Source organism: Hippocampus comes, unplaced genomic scaffold, assembly GCF_001891065.2.
Source record: "Hippocampus comes isolate QL1 unplaced genomic scaffold, H_comes_QL1_v1.1 scaffold395, whole genome shotgun sequence".
Taxonomy (NCBI): domain Eukaryota; kingdom Metazoa; phylum Chordata; class Actinopteri; order Syngnathiformes; family Syngnathidae; genus Hippocampus; species Hippocampus comes.
The window spans coordinates 40,730-58,133 of record NW_017806169.1 but is presented as its reverse complement, the minus strand read 5'-3'; the positions used below and the strand labels follow the sequence as shown (position 1 = coordinate 58,133).

The 17,404-nt window shown below is 41.9% G+C and overlaps 1 protein-coding gene and 1 long non-coding RNA gene across 2 annotated transcripts in view; one reads left to right on the top strand and one right to left on the bottom strand.

Moving 5' to 3' along the window:
• Positions 1-2,140: 2,140 nt before the first annotated feature.
• The window catches only part of dvl3b (dishevelled segment polarity protein 3b), a 32,559-nt gene continuing 17,295 nt past the window's right edge, over positions 2,141-17,404 (bottom strand). Inside the window, exons 9-15 of the mRNA XM_019896008.1 lie at positions 16,812-16,888; positions 16,661-16,728; positions 16,055-16,204; positions 12,705-12,836; positions 12,430-12,597; positions 10,472-10,675; positions 2,141-3,390 (exon numbers count right to left, since the gene is read on the bottom strand). Coding sequence (XP_019751567.1) covers positions 3,032-3,390; positions 10,472-10,675; positions 12,430-12,597; positions 12,705-12,836; positions 16,055-16,204; positions 16,661-16,728; positions 16,812-16,888 — 1,158 coding nt within the window. The 3' untranslated portion in view covers positions 2,141-3,031. The remainder of the gene's footprint in view (positions 3,391-10,471; positions 10,676-12,429; positions 12,598-12,704; positions 12,837-16,054; positions 16,205-16,660; positions 16,729-16,811; positions 16,889-17,404) is intronic.
• The window catches only part of LOC109531623 (uncharacterized), a 24,027-nt gene continuing 14,007 nt past the window's right edge, over positions 7,385-17,404 (top strand). The window contains exons 1-2 of the long non-coding RNA XR_002171211.1: positions 7,385-7,399; positions 9,003-9,005. This is a non-coding gene — a long non-coding RNA (uncharacterized LOC109531623). The remainder of the gene's footprint in view (positions 7,400-9,002; positions 9,006-17,404) is intronic.

Here is a 17,404-nt window from a genome sequence, read left to right as displayed (position 1 = left end):
ATGAGAATTAGAGTCGCAATGATGAGAAATAATGTCATCCTGACGAGATCATGATCGATCTAGTCTCGTCAGGATGATTTCAAATCTCGTGATGACGATTTTAAACCACGTATTGATATGTTTCTCGACACGGCGAATTTAAAAGTCGTTTTCGTACATTTTGTGTGACCTCAATATGCCGCGTCATATGACGAGTTAAAATCATTATAGTGACCCGAATACACTGAATTAAAAACAAGAGTGCAATTTATTACGCATCCGTTCCATGTAGACTTGTGACCTCATCTTTGTGCGTGTTCTACTTCTGGCGTCACAAAACCGAACGCAATGTGACCGGTTGACTCGCGATGACGATTTTTAATCTTGCCACGATGACTTCACCTATCGTCATTGTGTTGTTAAATCTCGTTATGAAATGAGGTCCTGTGAAACGTTTTCCTACGTTCCAAGTATTCCCACCTCCCCAACATTTCATCCCCTCCCCAAATTCCAGACTTTTTACAATAAAGTTTCCAAAATAATGTATTTTGTTTATTTCCTTCCTCAGCCACGACGCACACAAATACCACGATATGACGCCGATGACGATTAGTGACGCCACCGCTTTAATTCTCCGTGTCAAATTTAGCCTTTTTTTCTTGTTAATATGGTTTTAAATGGTAAATCTGAGTGATTTGTGACGCATGGTAAAAATACTTCGGCTAGCAGATTAGCTCCATCAGAGGGAAATGACAGGTCAAATTTTATTTAAAAAAAATCGGGCCTTCTGTGAGAACGTTCCAAACAGTATCAAGCACTTCCTCCTTTCATCCGCATGTGGAGGAGGGCAAGACATGGCCAGTTCACCTACCTCCCAGACTCTACATTTTCACCCGTTTGCTTTCAGCAACACTGCGCCGCGTGACTGGAGTCACAGTGGCCCACAATTCATCCAATTGTTGCGCCGAGGGCTCAAATAAACAACGCCGTCACTCTGTCCGCGTGAAATACGTAATCCTCCGGAATAAAATGAATTTTTAATAGATGTACCTGTAATCTGATTGCTTATTTATTCTGTAACTATAACGGAATAGTTAAATATGTTTTTGTTTTCTGGATGGGTAACGTTGGTACATGTATAACGTTACACAAAAAAGTCTGTTCATAAAATCTTAGGTGATTATCACGCCCCTAAAATTTAAAAAAAAAAATGTTGCTGTAAATTTCCGCTGATTGAGATGTTTTACATATGTACTTATCCTCTCCCTCCAGATTTCTTGACCCATTCCAAGCATTCCAAATCCAAAACATCTTGAGAAGAATCAGTATTCCACAAAGTCAATTTTTTTTTTCAAAAATTACTCTAAATTATTCTACATTTCATGAACAATTTTAATAACCATACCAACTCCACTTGATTCATAAGCAATCCATTATCGGATCCTAACAAAGGGCCGTGCTGTAGCCTATCCCAGTTGTCTTTGGGCAGTAGGCGGGTGACATGCTGAGTGGCTTGCCAGCCAATTGCAGGGCACACAAAGACAACTATTCTTGCTCACAACCATACCCTGGACAATTTAGAGTGTTCAATCAAACTGCCATGCATGTTTTTGGAATGTACCCAGAGAAAATCCACGGAGGCACAGGGAGAACATGCAAACTCCACACAGGAAGTCCCCAGTCTGAAATCGAAACCCGCACCTCCCCACTGCAGCTGGGTTTTAAAAGCCAGATATTCAATTGATATGCGTGCGCAGCAGTGGAATGTATTATTTTGTTGTCGTTTCTTTTTTAATCCAAAAGGCGATGCTTTTTTGTGCATCTGCACTGATGCAAGCTAACAAGATGATCTTCCCTTGGGGACTGGAGAAACATGCATGAACATTACTGGTGTGGTCTTTGTTTTTTTTTTTTTCAAATACGTAAAAACCATCAATCCCAAGAATTCTCAGTGTGGTATGAGTACTACTCGTTGTGGACACGGGTTGCCTCAGTGGTATGCAACTTTATAGAAGTGTTTGTTTTCAAATATTTATTCAGGTAAAAACTTCATTTAACTTGTGTTTTCAGGATAGTTATGTGCTGCACTACGACACATTTTGACTTTTTGTTATCAATCTGGTCTGTGAAAACACACACACATACAAACACAACATCATCATGAAGTTCAGTCATAAAACTATATTTATAAATAAAAAGACATTTCCTTGATAAAAGTGTAGTGTGAGAGACGTGGTAGGATTTTTCCCCCATCACTACACATTGCAACAAGACCAATTTAAAATGCTTGGGTTAAGAGAGTGAACTGTAATTATGTAGTGTACAAATTACTTGAACTTGAGCATCGTGTTTTGCACCGTAAAATAAAACTGGTTATGATCAACTACACATATGATCATTCTCTTTCTGACAGGACTGAGATTCTCTTGGATTATTTTTTTTTTCTCATAGGTCAAGCAAACATTTAAATCTGAACATGTTAACAGTTAGTGTCCAATCCAACGTTGTTTGGTCAGTGAAGGAGGCTAAAGGCCTTTTTCTCCGTCAGTTCTGACAGGGACTCGTGGGGGGAGGACAAAGAATGTTGAGATAAGGAGGACAGGCAGGAGGGAAGAGCGTAGAGAAACACAAATGAAAAACATCCACGTAGAAAAGCACTGAGTCATCCTCCCAATCTGTCTGTTTGCACCATTTCCCTCCCTCTTACTGGCTTTTTGTCCTTGCACTAAATCTTCCCCATTGAGAGGCGGAAACTCACAGGCGCTTTGGTGCCAACTTTAGCAAATTAGGGAGTTGGGGGTAGGGGGTTCTTCACTGAAGAAAGTATGGCCACAACTACTTAGAAATTAAGAAGAGAAACACTAAAGAGGCGGAACATTTTTTGTCCTCACGCGCGCGCACGCACGCATTCACACACCATGACCAGTTGCATCCATGCTTTTGGGAATTGGAGGCCTTGGAATACACCTGCTGCAACATTCACCTCTGTTCTCCTCCGACACTAGGTGGCCCCAATCTGCTACGCTTTCATTTGCTCGCCCTCGAACCCGAGTCACATTACATCTACAAAGAACTCGCCAGCATTGCCCACCGACATACGCAAGGACTGGCGTGACACGGTGAGCTCGGCAGGGGCGGCGGCCAGCTCCCGGCCAGGGGGTGCTCCGGGTGCGGTTGTAGGCAGATGAGGCGGCTGCGGGGGCAACCCGGGGGGGCCGTAGACGAGGCCCTGCCCGTAGGCTAACGAATGGGCGTTGGCACTGCGGTGGCTCAGCGAGCTACGGACGCTTCGCTCGCTAGGGGGAGCCGCCGAGCGCTCGCTGGGAGCTCGCTGGCTCCTGATCTCGGCTTCGCTCCCGCTGCCGCCAGATTTCCGCCCCTCGTTTTTGCTGCAGTTTGAGCCGCTGCTTTCTGTGGACACAGGCGAGCAGACAGTGAATATTAGTCGTGTGTAAATCATTGACTCAATCCGAGTCACAAACAAGAGCTGCTGGCTCCCACCAGGGTGCCAGTAAAAAGCCAACCGCACATATCTGACCTACTTTTTACACATTACATGCTTTTGTTTAATGGCGGCATAAAGGCCAATAATTTTTCTAAAAGATCCGATGGCTCTTAATGACTTTAACACAAAAACAACTGCGTGTCATAGAGTGACTCTATAAAGAGGAAGTAAAATGTTGGCACACCCCAGTTCAAATGCCAGGTTTTTGTGATAAATCATGTCAAAATATTTCAGAGATTAATTTGACCTTTAGCTGCTACAACCATAAGAAAAAATCCTTGTGAAAGACGGGAAGTAAAAATAAACAACAAAGACACTGCGTACGCACTTTTTTATACCTGAGTTTGAGCCTGTGTTCAGAATGACCCAATGACATTCAAACAAGTTAACTGGGAGTCAGCACACGTTTGCCACAAATTGCAGGACCTCCCATCAATCTAAAATACTTTGGCTTTTCTCGTAGGCCTTTCCCGACCTTTTTTTTTTTGTAGTCACATCTTACAGAACAAGCCATTCTCTGCAGAGAGTTTGCACATCATTGGGGTGAATCTCATTTTTCAAAGGTATCAGTCAAAAGAAGAGTCCGAAATTCACAATCAAATACGCCAGGTTCCCTCACGTCATTGTCAGAGGCACTCTCGTTGCGGTGCAACTCCTCAGAAATGATCCCGGCTTTTGTGAAAGCTCGAACAGCGCAAGCAGACATGTAAGACCGAGCATCCATAATCCATTCACATATTCGCAGTCTTAGTAAAGCTGTGTTCGCCTTTGCTCCCACACCGCTTGCAACTTCACAATGGCCATTTCTGTCCATTAACATGGCAACCAAGCACAACGGTAAAAGCCGATTTCACACTCCCTGTTGTGCGTATTGCTACCATGTTGGGCCCTTTATTCTCTACAGTGTAGTTCACCGGGACGTCGAAAGTCAGCGGCACCTTGTCCAGGTTCGTGACGTGGGCTGGGTGTATTTGTTGGCAATCTTTTTGTTGTATTTAACAATACAAAGTATGCTTGTCTCTCACCACTTGCCGTAACCCAGGCAGGTATGTCGGAATGTGAGAATTGGTTGAAAGAACAGTCTGTAATGGAAGCTAAGTGAGGCTGGTAGGGGGCATGACAGAAAATAATTGAGAAGCACTGATTTAATGTAACGCATTACACATTTTACTGCAGTAGGAATGGAAGATGGCTATCTTTTCCTGATAATCCAGCGGACGTTCCTGCACCACTGTTGTCCTTGCCCATACGGTGCCGTGCAACTGAAAACACTATATTACCAAAAGTATTTGCTCACCCATCTAAATGACCAGAATCATGTGTCCTAATTACTTGGCCTGGCCACAGGTGTATAAAATCAAGCACCTCAGGCATTACGACTGTTTTGACAAACATTTGTGAAAGAATGGGTCGCTCTCAGGAGTTAAGTGAATTCCAGCGTGGAACTGTCATAGGATGCCACCTGTGCAACAAGTCCAGTCGTGAAATTTCCTCGCTCCGAAATATTCCACAGTCAACTGTCAGCTTTTTTTATAAGAAATTGGAAGAGTTTGGGAACAACAGCAACTCAGCCACAAGGTGGTAGGCCATGTAAACTGACGGAGAGGTGTCAGCGTATGCTGAGGCGCATAGTGCAAAGAGATCGCCAATTTTCTGTACAGTTAATTGCTACAGAGCTCCAAACGTCATGTGGCCTTCAGATTAGTCCAAGTACAGTACGCAGAGAGCTTCATCAAATGGCTTTCGTTGACAGAGCAGCTACATTCCAGCCATACATGCAGTCGTGTAAAGCAGTGGTCCCCAACTTTTTTTGCCCCACGGACCGGTTTAATGTCAGACAATATTTTCAGGGACCAGTCTTGTGGTGGTCGAGTGTGACCACGGTGTGACGGATAAATACAACAAAATAATATATGACCTGCATGAAAACTGTGTTATTTTCTAAACATAATAAAAAACACGAATCATGACACGAGGAACATCTTATCTGGCTGCAACACTCTCTGGTCGCTATGGTTTAAGGTTTAAACGTGCCTTCATAATAAGATGCAGAGTAGGCTTGGTGCGTGGGAATCTCCCATTGAGATAAATCTGTATTTTAAGTTAAATGTAGCCTTCTCTTTCTTGAAAGTCGTAGGCTCCCTCTTCTGTCTCCTGGCTGGGCCTTTTTGCCTTGCCAAAGACGTTTGTTTTTTACTCATTTTGCTAGGTCCTGTGTTTCATTTTAGCGGTAACTCACGTGACCGAGAAGCGCGCCTTGACCTGCGTCAAGAATGACATACAGTTGACGGATGTAATAGAGAATCTGGTAATTTTTCAAAATAAAACATCTTTCAGATTTCAAAATGAATAAAACGGAATGCAAGTTATTCTTTCTGTGCGGCCCGGTACCAAATGACCCATGGACCGGTACAGGTCTGTGGCCCGGGGCTTGGGGACCACTGCTGTAAAGCACGCTGCCACTGGAATATAGAACAGTGGAGACACGTTTTTCCATCTGACTATCTGATTGACGAGTCTGGGTTTGGAGGTTGCCAGGAGAACAGTACATTTCGGACTGCATTGTGCCGAGAGTGAAATTTGGTGGAGGAGGAATTACAGTGTGGGGTTGTTTTTCGGGAGTTGGGCTTGGCCCCTTAGTTCTAGTGAGAGGAAGTTTGAATGCTTCAGGATACCAAAATATTTTGGACAATTCCATGCTCCCAACCTTATGGGAACAGTTTGGAGCGGGGCCTTTCCTCTTCCAACATGACTGTGCACAAAGCAAGATTCAAAAAGACATGGATGACAGAGTCTGGTGTGGATGAACTTGACTGGCCTGCACAGTCCTGATCTGAACCCGATAGAACACCTTCGGGATGAATTAGAGCGGAGACTTGGTCGAGAAGGCCTGGCTCTCAACATCAGTGTGTGACCACACCAATGTAGTTTGGGAAGAGAGATAAAAAATTTCCATGAACACTCCTCTACTTTGTGGACAGCCTTCCCAGGAGAGTTGAAGCTGTAATAGCTAAAAATGAAGACCGATATCATATTGAATGTTATGGGTTAGGAATGGGATGGCACTTCAGTTCATATATGAGTCAAGGCAGGTGATACTTTTGGTATTTTAAACTGTGCTTAGTAAGCATGTCTCTTCGTAGGTGCCATTTTCAGACGTTTTGTACAATGCACGTCCAGGCACCTACTGAGGGCATGCGTTTAGCATCCTCAGTTTCCTCTATGTAAGCAATGTGTCGGCACAACATCAGTCTACCAAGCGGACACCTCATCAAAGTCACACAACAGCCTTTACAGATTTTGCATTATTCGGCGTCCATTTTGGAGAAAATGCAAGACTTTTCTGGGAATTTTATGGTCATGACAAAACAGTACATATACCATGAAGACAGTCAACACGCGAAGAAAATATGGCACAACACAAACATTATCAAGAATTCGCCAAAACCAACAGAAGAAATTGGGTCAGGGAGGCTGCCAAGAGTCCGACAGACACATACAAGAAGCTGCCGGAATTTCTGGGAAATAGTGGATGCTTCACCCATCACAATGTCTAGCCTTCTCCATATATTTAGGCTGAGGTTGTGTGACAAGATTATTCATCCATCCATCCAGAGCAGTTTATCCTCACGAGGGCCGCGGTTGTGCTGGAGCAAATTCCCGCTGACTTGGGGCAGTAGGCCGGGTCCACCCTGAACTGGTTGCTAGTGAATCGCAGGGCACACAGAGACAAACAACCAATTGCGCTCACACTCATACCCTTAGGACAATTTAAAGCAGTAGTTCTTAACCTGGGTTCGATCGAACCCCAGGGGTTCGGTGAGTCGGTCTCAGGGGTTCGACAGAGCCTCTGCCATGGAGGTCAAGACACACCCGACTCAACATGTCAATTCGTTATGACACGCCCACTTGGCCGTCCCTGGCTGCAGATGATCACATGACATCGCTTGTCCAATCAGTGCTGTGGGAAATTTAGCACGCTTTGTAGTCAACGTGTTACTGTCATGGTAGTACGTCGTACAATTAAAAAAAAAAAAAGTAAACTTATCTCTTGAAATTTTATTTACTTTTTTTTCTGTTTTTAATAAATGCATTTTTTAATATCTTGAATTTGTCAAAAATATATTTATTTTTCACTCATGAAGGGTTCCGTGAATGTGCATATTAACTGGTTGGGTTCGGTACCTCTAAAAAGGTTAAGAACCACTGATTTAGAGTGTTCCATTAACCTGTCATGTTTTGTAATGTGGGAAGAAACCGGAGTACCCGGAGAAAACCCACGCAGGCACGGATTGAACTCCACACAGGAATGCCGGATAAGACCCCATGACCTCTGCACTGTGAGGTGGACGTGCTAATTAGACGACCACTGTGCCACCCCGTAAGCCTTATATTGTCTTTGAAAAGAAAAACATTTGAGCCTGTCTACATTTTACAAAGACGCATTTTAAATCGCCTAAACCCAAATGGTGTTAGTTGATGTAAAAACGTTGAGAACCAAGTCACAAAACTTTAAACAAAAGTTCTGGGATAACTGTGTGGGCAGACGGTGGGCTAGGTAAATATTACTAATATTTGAGCAAACTGCTGCAACCACAATGTCTGACTTTCCACTCCCACACGGTGATTATTTCAAATCCAAGTTGGTGGATGGCGGGATTTTTGGGAGAAATCGGTTTACTTCTGACAGAGGCAGGCTATGTTCTTGTAGCCCTTTGAGCAGAGTGAAAGTAAACATGGTTCACTGGTTCCATTTCTGGATTCAAAGAGTAGACATCACACTTGTATACAAGTGGTACTTTATGCAATACAGAGTATTAGTAAAGCTATGTAACTGACTACAAACTAAAAGTGTTCCTAATGGCCTGAACTAAATTGTATATATGCTACATACTTAACGATAATAATTAGAGCTGTCAGTTTAGCGCGTTTTTATTGGCATTAATTTAAATGAATTTTAACGGGATAAATTTTTTTCTCGCGAGATTAACGCGGCAGACGTCACAGCGGATGTTACGTTGCTCTATAAATAAACCAGAAACAACAAGCGCGCTGCACATGTCCACGCACGTTTGTTTTGCCAGCCACGGCAGCGCGAGACACCGAAAACGGATACTTTAAGAATTTATGAATGGAAAGTTTACTTTTAAAAAGTTGCCAGATTGTTCCACTGACAAGACCAAAGTTACCTGTATGTTTTGCAGTCGTAAACTGAGCTATCATCATAGTACGTCGAGTCTGAAATACTGAAATACCACTGAATGGCCAAGCACACAGCTGACGTGAGTACTCCGCCCCCTCGTCTCAGACAGACAGCTAAGGATCATTTCAAAGTGAAGAAAATGGATGACAGTACGAAGAACAAATTTGTTGAAGCCATAGCTAAATGTATGGCTACTGCATCCAAGCCTGTCAACATTGTCCACAGCTCGACTCAAGCTGAAACTGACGCACTTGTTACTTGTTTGGAACTATTTTGTGTGGAAATTTACAGTGTTCCGTGGCCATATAAATAAAGCGGGTGGAGCTTCACCGTCGCTGAGGCACCTCGAGAGTTCAGCGGTGCAGTGGTAGCGACCTAGCGAATACACTGAAAATAAAACGTCTCCAGTGTTGTCATCTAACCAAGTGTAGTCATCCGAAATTATGTCTATACAAAACCGTAGAGAGACTGCCGCGCAAGAAGGACCAACAGAATCAACATGGCCTGACTGCTGTGTTCAAAGCAAACTTGAGAAAAACGAAGTATGCAACCATGGCTTAAATCCACTATAGGCTGAGTACTAGTTTACCTTAGAGGTGCACTTTATAATGTTATATTGCTCTGTTTTGATTCCATAAAAAGAGCTGTTAAAGCAGCTGTTGTGTGACAAAATATTTAAGAGATTATGTGTGAATAACTGCTCATAGTGAAAAATGTTCATGTAAAATTGAAAATCGAAATTGTTATTTCAGTAAATATTTGCATTTTGCACGTAGAAAACTGATTCATGATCCCATGTTGATGAGAGCATTAAAATGGGGAAAAATTAGACAATATAAAAGGAAATTCAGAAATTATAAAAAAATGCGTGAGTAATCATGATGAATTTTTAGTTAATTATGACAGTTGCGTTTTTAATTAGATTAAATATTTTCATCGTTTGATAGCGCTAACAATAATACAAAACATTCTATTTAGCACTATTTTATCACTGCTCACTGCCAGGGACGGTGTTTAAAGCACTGAATGTTCCCTTCGTGCATGCACCGTTCGGGGAATGCATATCAAATTATGACTCACCTGTGACCCCTGAATAACCCCGAATGGGTGTAAATGCTGTCACCAGAGGTTTGTTTCTTACAGAATCTTCTCGCGTGAACGCAAAGATCCCGAGTGACAGGACACCCTGGCGGTCATTTGGGATCCATAGAACCGTATAGTTACAGAGGTAACTTTTGTTTTATCGTTACAGTCCCATTTTACTTTACTCTTAAAAACTAATGGCTTGCAGATAGCTGGTTTAAAAATAAAACAAAACAAAGAAGAAGCAAGGGTGTGCATGTACTTGCAATAGCAGCCAAGACTCTCAGTAGCTGCCATGAATAAGTTAAAAACGTAGCTCCTCCTTAACATACATGTGTCTCATAGTCGTGATGCATCACCTACCTCAACATACTTCCATGACACCAATTACTGTCCTACTTTTCTATTTCAACGAAGCTTTGGTGCCGTCTTAATTCAGAGAAAGCACAAAAATAGCTGGGGATAGACTTCACAGAAATACAAAATAGGTGAATTTGGAAATAATGAACCACAAATATATGGGTGGCGGGGGGTGCTGTATATCATCCAGCTTTTAAAAAAAATCTATATACAGCTTGACTCAATTCCAATAATCATGTCTGGAGTTTGCATATGCGGACATAAAGGAACGGAGGGAAGTGTTGTGTTCCTCTTCCCTTAGGTGGATACAGTTTCATCGCTCATTCGGTTTGTGCACTCACCGCTGTGCTGGCTTCCGGCACTGCCAGCTGCTGGCCCACCGTGGAAGGGCTGCGGCAGGTCATAGGGGTGAGGGATAGGGAACTGGTAGGGCAGAGGCAAAGGCCAGGGAGCTGCCCCAGGGTGGGGCAGAGGTGGAAGGGTGTCCTGATCTGAGGCGCCCCCACTGGAACCATCGTGGTCATGGAGCGACAGGTGAGTCATATCTGTTGGGCAAAAAAGGGGGGAAAGACATTTTTAGCCTGTTTTACTCGACAGCCGTTGACATACAGTGCCGTGAAAAACTACTTGCCCTCTTCCTGATTTCTGTTCTTTGCATATTTATCACACACAGATTTCAGTTCATCAAACCATTTTCATATCACACAGAGGCAACCCAAGCAAATACAAAATGCAGTTTTAAAAATGCCAATTTAATTCATTTTAACAAAAAATAAAATAAAATAAAACCTACCTGTCCCTATGTGAAAAAGTAATTGCCCTCTGAACGTAATAATGGTTTGTGCTACCTTTGGCAGCAATAATCAAAATCACGCATTTGTGATAATTAATTGGTGAGTCTTTTACATCACTGCGGAGGAATTTTGGCACCAAGTTCTTTGCAGAATTGCTTCAACTGGAGGGTTTTATAGCATGAACTGCCCATTTAATGTCACGTCACAGCATCTCAATTGGATTCAAATTGCAATTGGATTCCAAAACATTAATTTGTTTTTTTCAGTCATTCAGAGGTGGACTTGCTGGTGTGTTTTGGATCGGTGTCCGGCTGCATGATCCAAGAGCACTTGAGTTTGCAGGCGCAAACTAATTGTTGGACGTTCTCCTTCAGCCTTTTCTGGTAGACAGCGGAATTAATTGTCCCATCAATCACAGGAAGTCGTCCTAGTCCTGAGGTAGCAAAGCAGCCACAGACCCTCACACTGCCATCACCATGCTTCACTGCTGGCATAATGTTCTATTTATCAAATCCTGTGCCATTTTTACCCCAGATGTAACGGGCCGCACATCTTTTATTTTCTAAAAGGCTTGCGCATCATCAAGATGTCTTTCGGCAAATGTGAGACGAGCCTTTGTGTTGTTTTTGGACAGCAGTGGTTTTTGCCTGGGAACTCTCCGATGAATGCCATTTTTGGCCAGTATCTTTCTTATGGTACAGTTGTGAACACTGACTTGAACTGAGGCCAGCGAGGTCTGGAGTTCTTGGGGTGGTGTTTTATGTTCTTTTGCAACCTCGTGGATGAGTCGTCGTCGCACTCTTGGAGTAATTTTAGCTGGTTGACCATTTCTCGGAATGTTTCCTATTTTTCCCACTTTTCCCCATTTGTGGATAATGGCTCTGACCGTGGTTTGCTGAAGCCCTAGAGGTGTGGAAATGGCTTCGTAACCTTTTCCAGACTGACAGATTTCATTCACTATTTTTTCTAATTTCGTCTTGAATTTCTTTGGATAATAGCATGATGCGTATGTTTCTTGAGATCTTGTAGTCTATTTCACTTTGTCTGACAGATTCTATTTGTGATTTCTGGATCCAACAAACATTGGTGCTATGGTGTTGCTTGTAAAAGTGAAACTGTCGTTAGTCTCTGTTAGTTTGTGATTTAACAAGGGGAACAATTACTTTTTCACGTTGGGACATAAGTTTTTGGATGTTTTTTGCATCTTGATGAATTTCATTCGCATTTAGAAACTGCATTTTGTATTTCCTTGGGTTTCAGTCTCAGTGTGATATTAAAATTGGTTTGACGAACTGAAGCCTCTGTATGTGATAACTATGCAAAGAACATAAAAATCAGGAAGGGGGCAAATAGTATTTCACAGCACTGTATACGCTAATAATTGTACTTATTATGTCAATGATATAGAAATAGGTCAAAAATTCACGATGTAGAGAGACCGTATCGATTTTGTTTTTTTGAAGTCTACTAAACATGTTTTACTGGGGAATTCCATTTCCACTTACTGCCACAGAGGTCTCCAAAAACATAGTAGCACTGCTCAGAAAAGGTGATCTTGTTAACAGTATGTCGGATGTAGCCAGCCTTCAGAAGGTTGCTGGCGTATTTACGCGCTTCTCTGCGATCTGTGAAGCCTTCCACGTGATGGAAGAGCCAATCCACCACATCAGAGCCTAATGACACAATAGAACAACATTGTTTCAAACTCAACTCAAAAGATTCAAAGGTGTGGCGTTGAAGGCAGAAAAAAAATTGACATGTCTTATTTTCCAGACAATACCAATGAAGGCGTTAGCGATGGTGATCTTCAACCACATCCTGTCTCGCACTTCCAGGCCTGACTCTGGACAGGCCATTGCCTTGGCAACTGTTGCCATGTCACTGTGAATGGAGAGGTGGAAGTCATCAAATCCTAGAAAGACAAGAGAAGATATGTATGCATTAACATAGAGTCCCATCTTAAGCGGTATTCACACAAGATTTTGTTTGTGGTGTATTGAAAATGACCAACACAGCACAGCAAACACTTAAGGCTGTTTTGCACCCTGCACTTAGCACAGCGCAGTCTTTATTGTCGGAGCTGCAATTCCGCAATGGCGCTGCATTGTTGTGTGATAGGTGGCAGCACGCAAGATTGGCGCCTGCACTAATGGGCGGCCCATTGCAAAAAGTTCAACTCGGCAGCAAGGCACTGTGACAACACCTTGCCGGATCCATGAAGAGAGATGTTGCTGCAATGATTTCTGAGAGCCAACAGGAGGATATTGGTACACTGAAAAGAGCATGAAGTAAATTAGTGAGGTGTTTAAGTAAACTGAGCTATGGAACACTTAACACATGTGGCGTATGTGGTAAAGAAGGCAGAGCTAAGGACAGAGGTGTTCACTACTTTTTATGTACCAGGTTGGTTGAAAATGGTAGCAACTTCTGATGTGAGCATTTTAACCATTACAAATGTTATCTTAAATTCAAAGAGAGCAGGGGTGTCAAACTCATTTTTGTCGCGGGCCACATTGAAGTTACGGTTTCTGTTGGAGGGCCGTTATGAATTTTGAGAAACCATATAAGTGTTTCATCACCTCCACATATTACATATACAGCGCACAACAAATTAATGGATAACTAGTTTTAAAATCAGAAGTCAAGAATAATGACTGTTATTGCGGATTACATATGACAATTAGAAATTTTGTTACAGACTTTAGCAATCATCATGGAACTTGACATGCTTGATTTGCTTTCGCGGGCCACATAAAATGATGTGACAGGCCAGATCTGGCCCCTGGGCCTTGACTTTGACACCTGTGAAATAGAGCATGGCCGCACAATACTCCACATCTCCTCATCCTTGTTATAAGCAAAGCCAAGTCTTCCGTTGTAAGTTCAAACCGGTGGGAGAATGCACCAAGCTACTTCCTGTTCGATTGCTTAGAAATCAATGCCAAATATGGATTAACTTGCGCTGGGCCGCTGTTGCCCTTGCATCGTCCCGCAGTGTGAAAACCAAATGGCAGCATATCATTGACTTTAATCTGCCCACCTACAATCGAGATTTTCATTCGGCAAATCAAAAGTCTTCACATGACCCAGACTGTTGGAAAGTCAAGAAGCAGGGTAGGCCAGGTGTTAGACAACTCCCACTTTCCCCCTCATCATGTCTATTTGATGAAAAATCCAAATAAACATTCAAGCTTCTTACACTATGTATTTGTTTGTTCTAATTCTGTCATCTTGAATCCCGCTTGGCTGTGGACTTTGTGGCTTGAACGTCCTTGTTGTTGTGCCCACTCAACAGGGATTTTTCTATTTTAAACATTTAATGTTTTTAAGGCTAGCAATCATCAGCCAGATCGATCCCAAGCAGATAATTCTTAACACACCTCATCCCACGCGATAAAACTTTGCTGATTTTGGTCAGAATGGGGGAAATAATTTACTGTCACAGTTTAAGTATTCACATTGTTCCTCTTTCAAACTTTTGATGCATACACCGGTCTGTTTTAGAAATCATAAATATGTGGTTTGCTGGGACTGCTCCTCTATCTGGACAGAAAACCTGGTTGGATTAAACTAGTTTTGTTTAACTTGGATTTAAATCTTGACAAAGATGTTCAATAACAGCCAGGACATAGCGAACTCAATGTCCTCCCTAAAAGCCAAATAGAGACACAGCGTTCCTCTCAATTTATTTTTTGTTTTGTGCAAGACTTGTGGGGTGACGAAGCATATTGTCTTTCAGTTTTTTGCCCTTGATGGGCCTTATAAGATCCCAGTTAGGTCAGTAATTCCTTCATTATCCTAAATTAAAGAGCATCCTCTTTCCCTCCAAAATGCCTGCTGGGAGTAGTAAGAAGTGTGCAGCAATGACCTACTGGAGTGAATCTTTTCTGAGGTCAAAATAACAAAATGGGTTCTGTGCTCAGCACATTCTTTTAAGGTTTTCATAGGTGAACTGCTTTCTGAATGGACACATTGTTTACTTTGTTTATTTCCTGAATACACCAACTATGTGTTGGGAGTGTGTATGAAACAAAAATCATATCCTTTTCGTAGTTGAATCTTTTCGTCAGATTGCATCGTGTCTTTTTTTTCATGCGAGTGGGTTTTTTTTTTTTTTTTTGTTTTGACTCATGCAATCTGAGACCACGAAAACTTTTAGCCTAAACTCTTTCACCTTCATTCTTAACGTGTTAAACGTGGCATGATTACAAATTCAAGCCTAAACATAGTACAAAAGAATTCCACCTTTAAAGTGGATCTAGAACTCACGGGAACAAAAAAGGTTTATAAGAATAAATCTGGACACGCAAGTTTTACATGACAAAGAGAAATCATCTCAAAGGATGAAAAATAAAACGCCAATCCTCAATATAAGCGGGGAGATAAAAGTTGTGAGTTACGACTGACTTTTGACAAGGGTTATTGAACAGATGGGACGCTCGCTCTGAGGCTGAATGCAGTGAAACGCTGAACACAGTAAAATCTGGAGAACAGACTAGTTGCTGGAATGCAGTAAGAGGGATGGGCTCGCCGAGATTTACTAACATGTCTGAGGGGGATACTCAACGTGATATGGCTTTATAAGTCAGGGTGTGAAGGAGACAAGGCATTCTAAGTGGGATGATATTCAGATGTTAAAAAAGAAAAAAAAAAAAGAATGGCTTTGAGCTCTGCGGCACTAAATTGTAGTCCTCAAGGTGTCAATGTGCAATTAAACTAGGCATACATATTATGCAAACCATCAGTTCATAAACTGTGCATCCATCAATACTTAGTACACCCAATCAGGTGTTCTATAATTCATATTTATACATTACTTTCAATACCCCATCCACTTTACAATAAAATCACAAATATTACTAAAACATAAGTAGACTATATTCACTACATCCCACATAACATGCAACATCATAATCTTCATTTTTTGTAGATTTTTTTTTTTTATTAGCTTTTGGGATTTCTTTTAAACTGACATTGTATGCATCCTATCATGGGATTGTTGCTGACTTCGCATTGATTGCAGCTTAGTCATACTGGAAGGGGGATCCCTCCATCTGCAATCCCTTCGCAATCATATCACATCAATTGTACCTAACACAGGATGGCCTTGCACATGGCGATCGGACTCACGTTCAGTTTCTGGAATGGAGCTGCTGATGGAGGAGCTGGTGGAAGTGACGGTGCTCATGGAGGGGCTCATACCGTAGGCAGGATACACTCCAGTCATTGCTGCAGTATGCGACACCCATGCCGCAGGGTCAATGGGTCGAATTGGCTCACCTGTAGGATCAAATGTAAGGTTGGTTCATCTTAAGCCAAAGTAGGCAAACATTCAAAAGAAGGCTTTGGACTGAGTTGCAACATCCATGTTATTACAGTGCCTGACAGCATTGATTAAACCATGGCGCTGCGGCAATTAAATGTGCTGTGAGCCAGCAGGAGGAAATGAATCCAGTTTCATTTCATTATTCATAAATCTATTACTTGTATGATACAAATAATGTATCTTTATTCATCTATGTCAGCGACAATTAATGACAAATAGAACAACAATTAAATGCTGTTCCACTACCACCACATATCATCACTATTTCAGTATATAAACTTTGGGTGACATTTTTGTTTGGTGTGGTGGTGTGGAATTTTTGGGATAATGTTAAATATGTGCGCCTTGGTTCAAAAAATGTTAGGAAACACTGCCCTAAACACAGTGAAGCCAAAAGAAAATGCACTCACTTCTCGGCAGAGCAAAGCAGCTCCGTGGGTTTGGGTCCCAGCACTTAGCCACAGTTAAAGTTATGGGACTGGTAAGAAAAACATGCAACATTTTGCACATTTAGTGCGACATTTACAATGTACTGTGAGAACACTGGTGAGTTCCTGTTACCCGGGCTTGTGTACGATGTCACGAAGCACTCGAACTGCATCATCATTGCTCATGTTCTCAAAATTGATGTCGTTCACCTGCAGGTCACCCCAAAACAAAAGAACCCGCTGATCATTTTTTCATTTGCTTAGTTGTAGTAGTACAGTCAAACCTTGGTTTTCGACCATAATCCGTTCCAGAAGGCTGTTCAAAAACCGATTTGTTCGAAAACCGAAACCATGTTTCCCATTATAATCAATGGAAATGTTTTAAATCCGTTCCAAGTCTAGCAAACAATTTTTTAAAAGCATTTTTTCCCAACTATTTTACACCATAAACTGTATACATGTGTAATAAGAGAGCAGGTAACAACAAACTACAAACATTTGGTATGTTTTATTTTTACCAATTTTAACAAACATTGTAACATAAAAATTGCTCTCTCTCTCTCTCTCTGTGTGTGTGTGTGTGTGTGTGTGTGTGTGTGTGTGTGTGTGTGTGTGTGTGTGTGTGTGTGCGACAATTGTAGATTGCATTCTTTTACACCTTCAGAGATGAAAGTGGACTTTCCTGAAAATTCCAGAAAAAATAAAAAATTATATATACTGTGTATA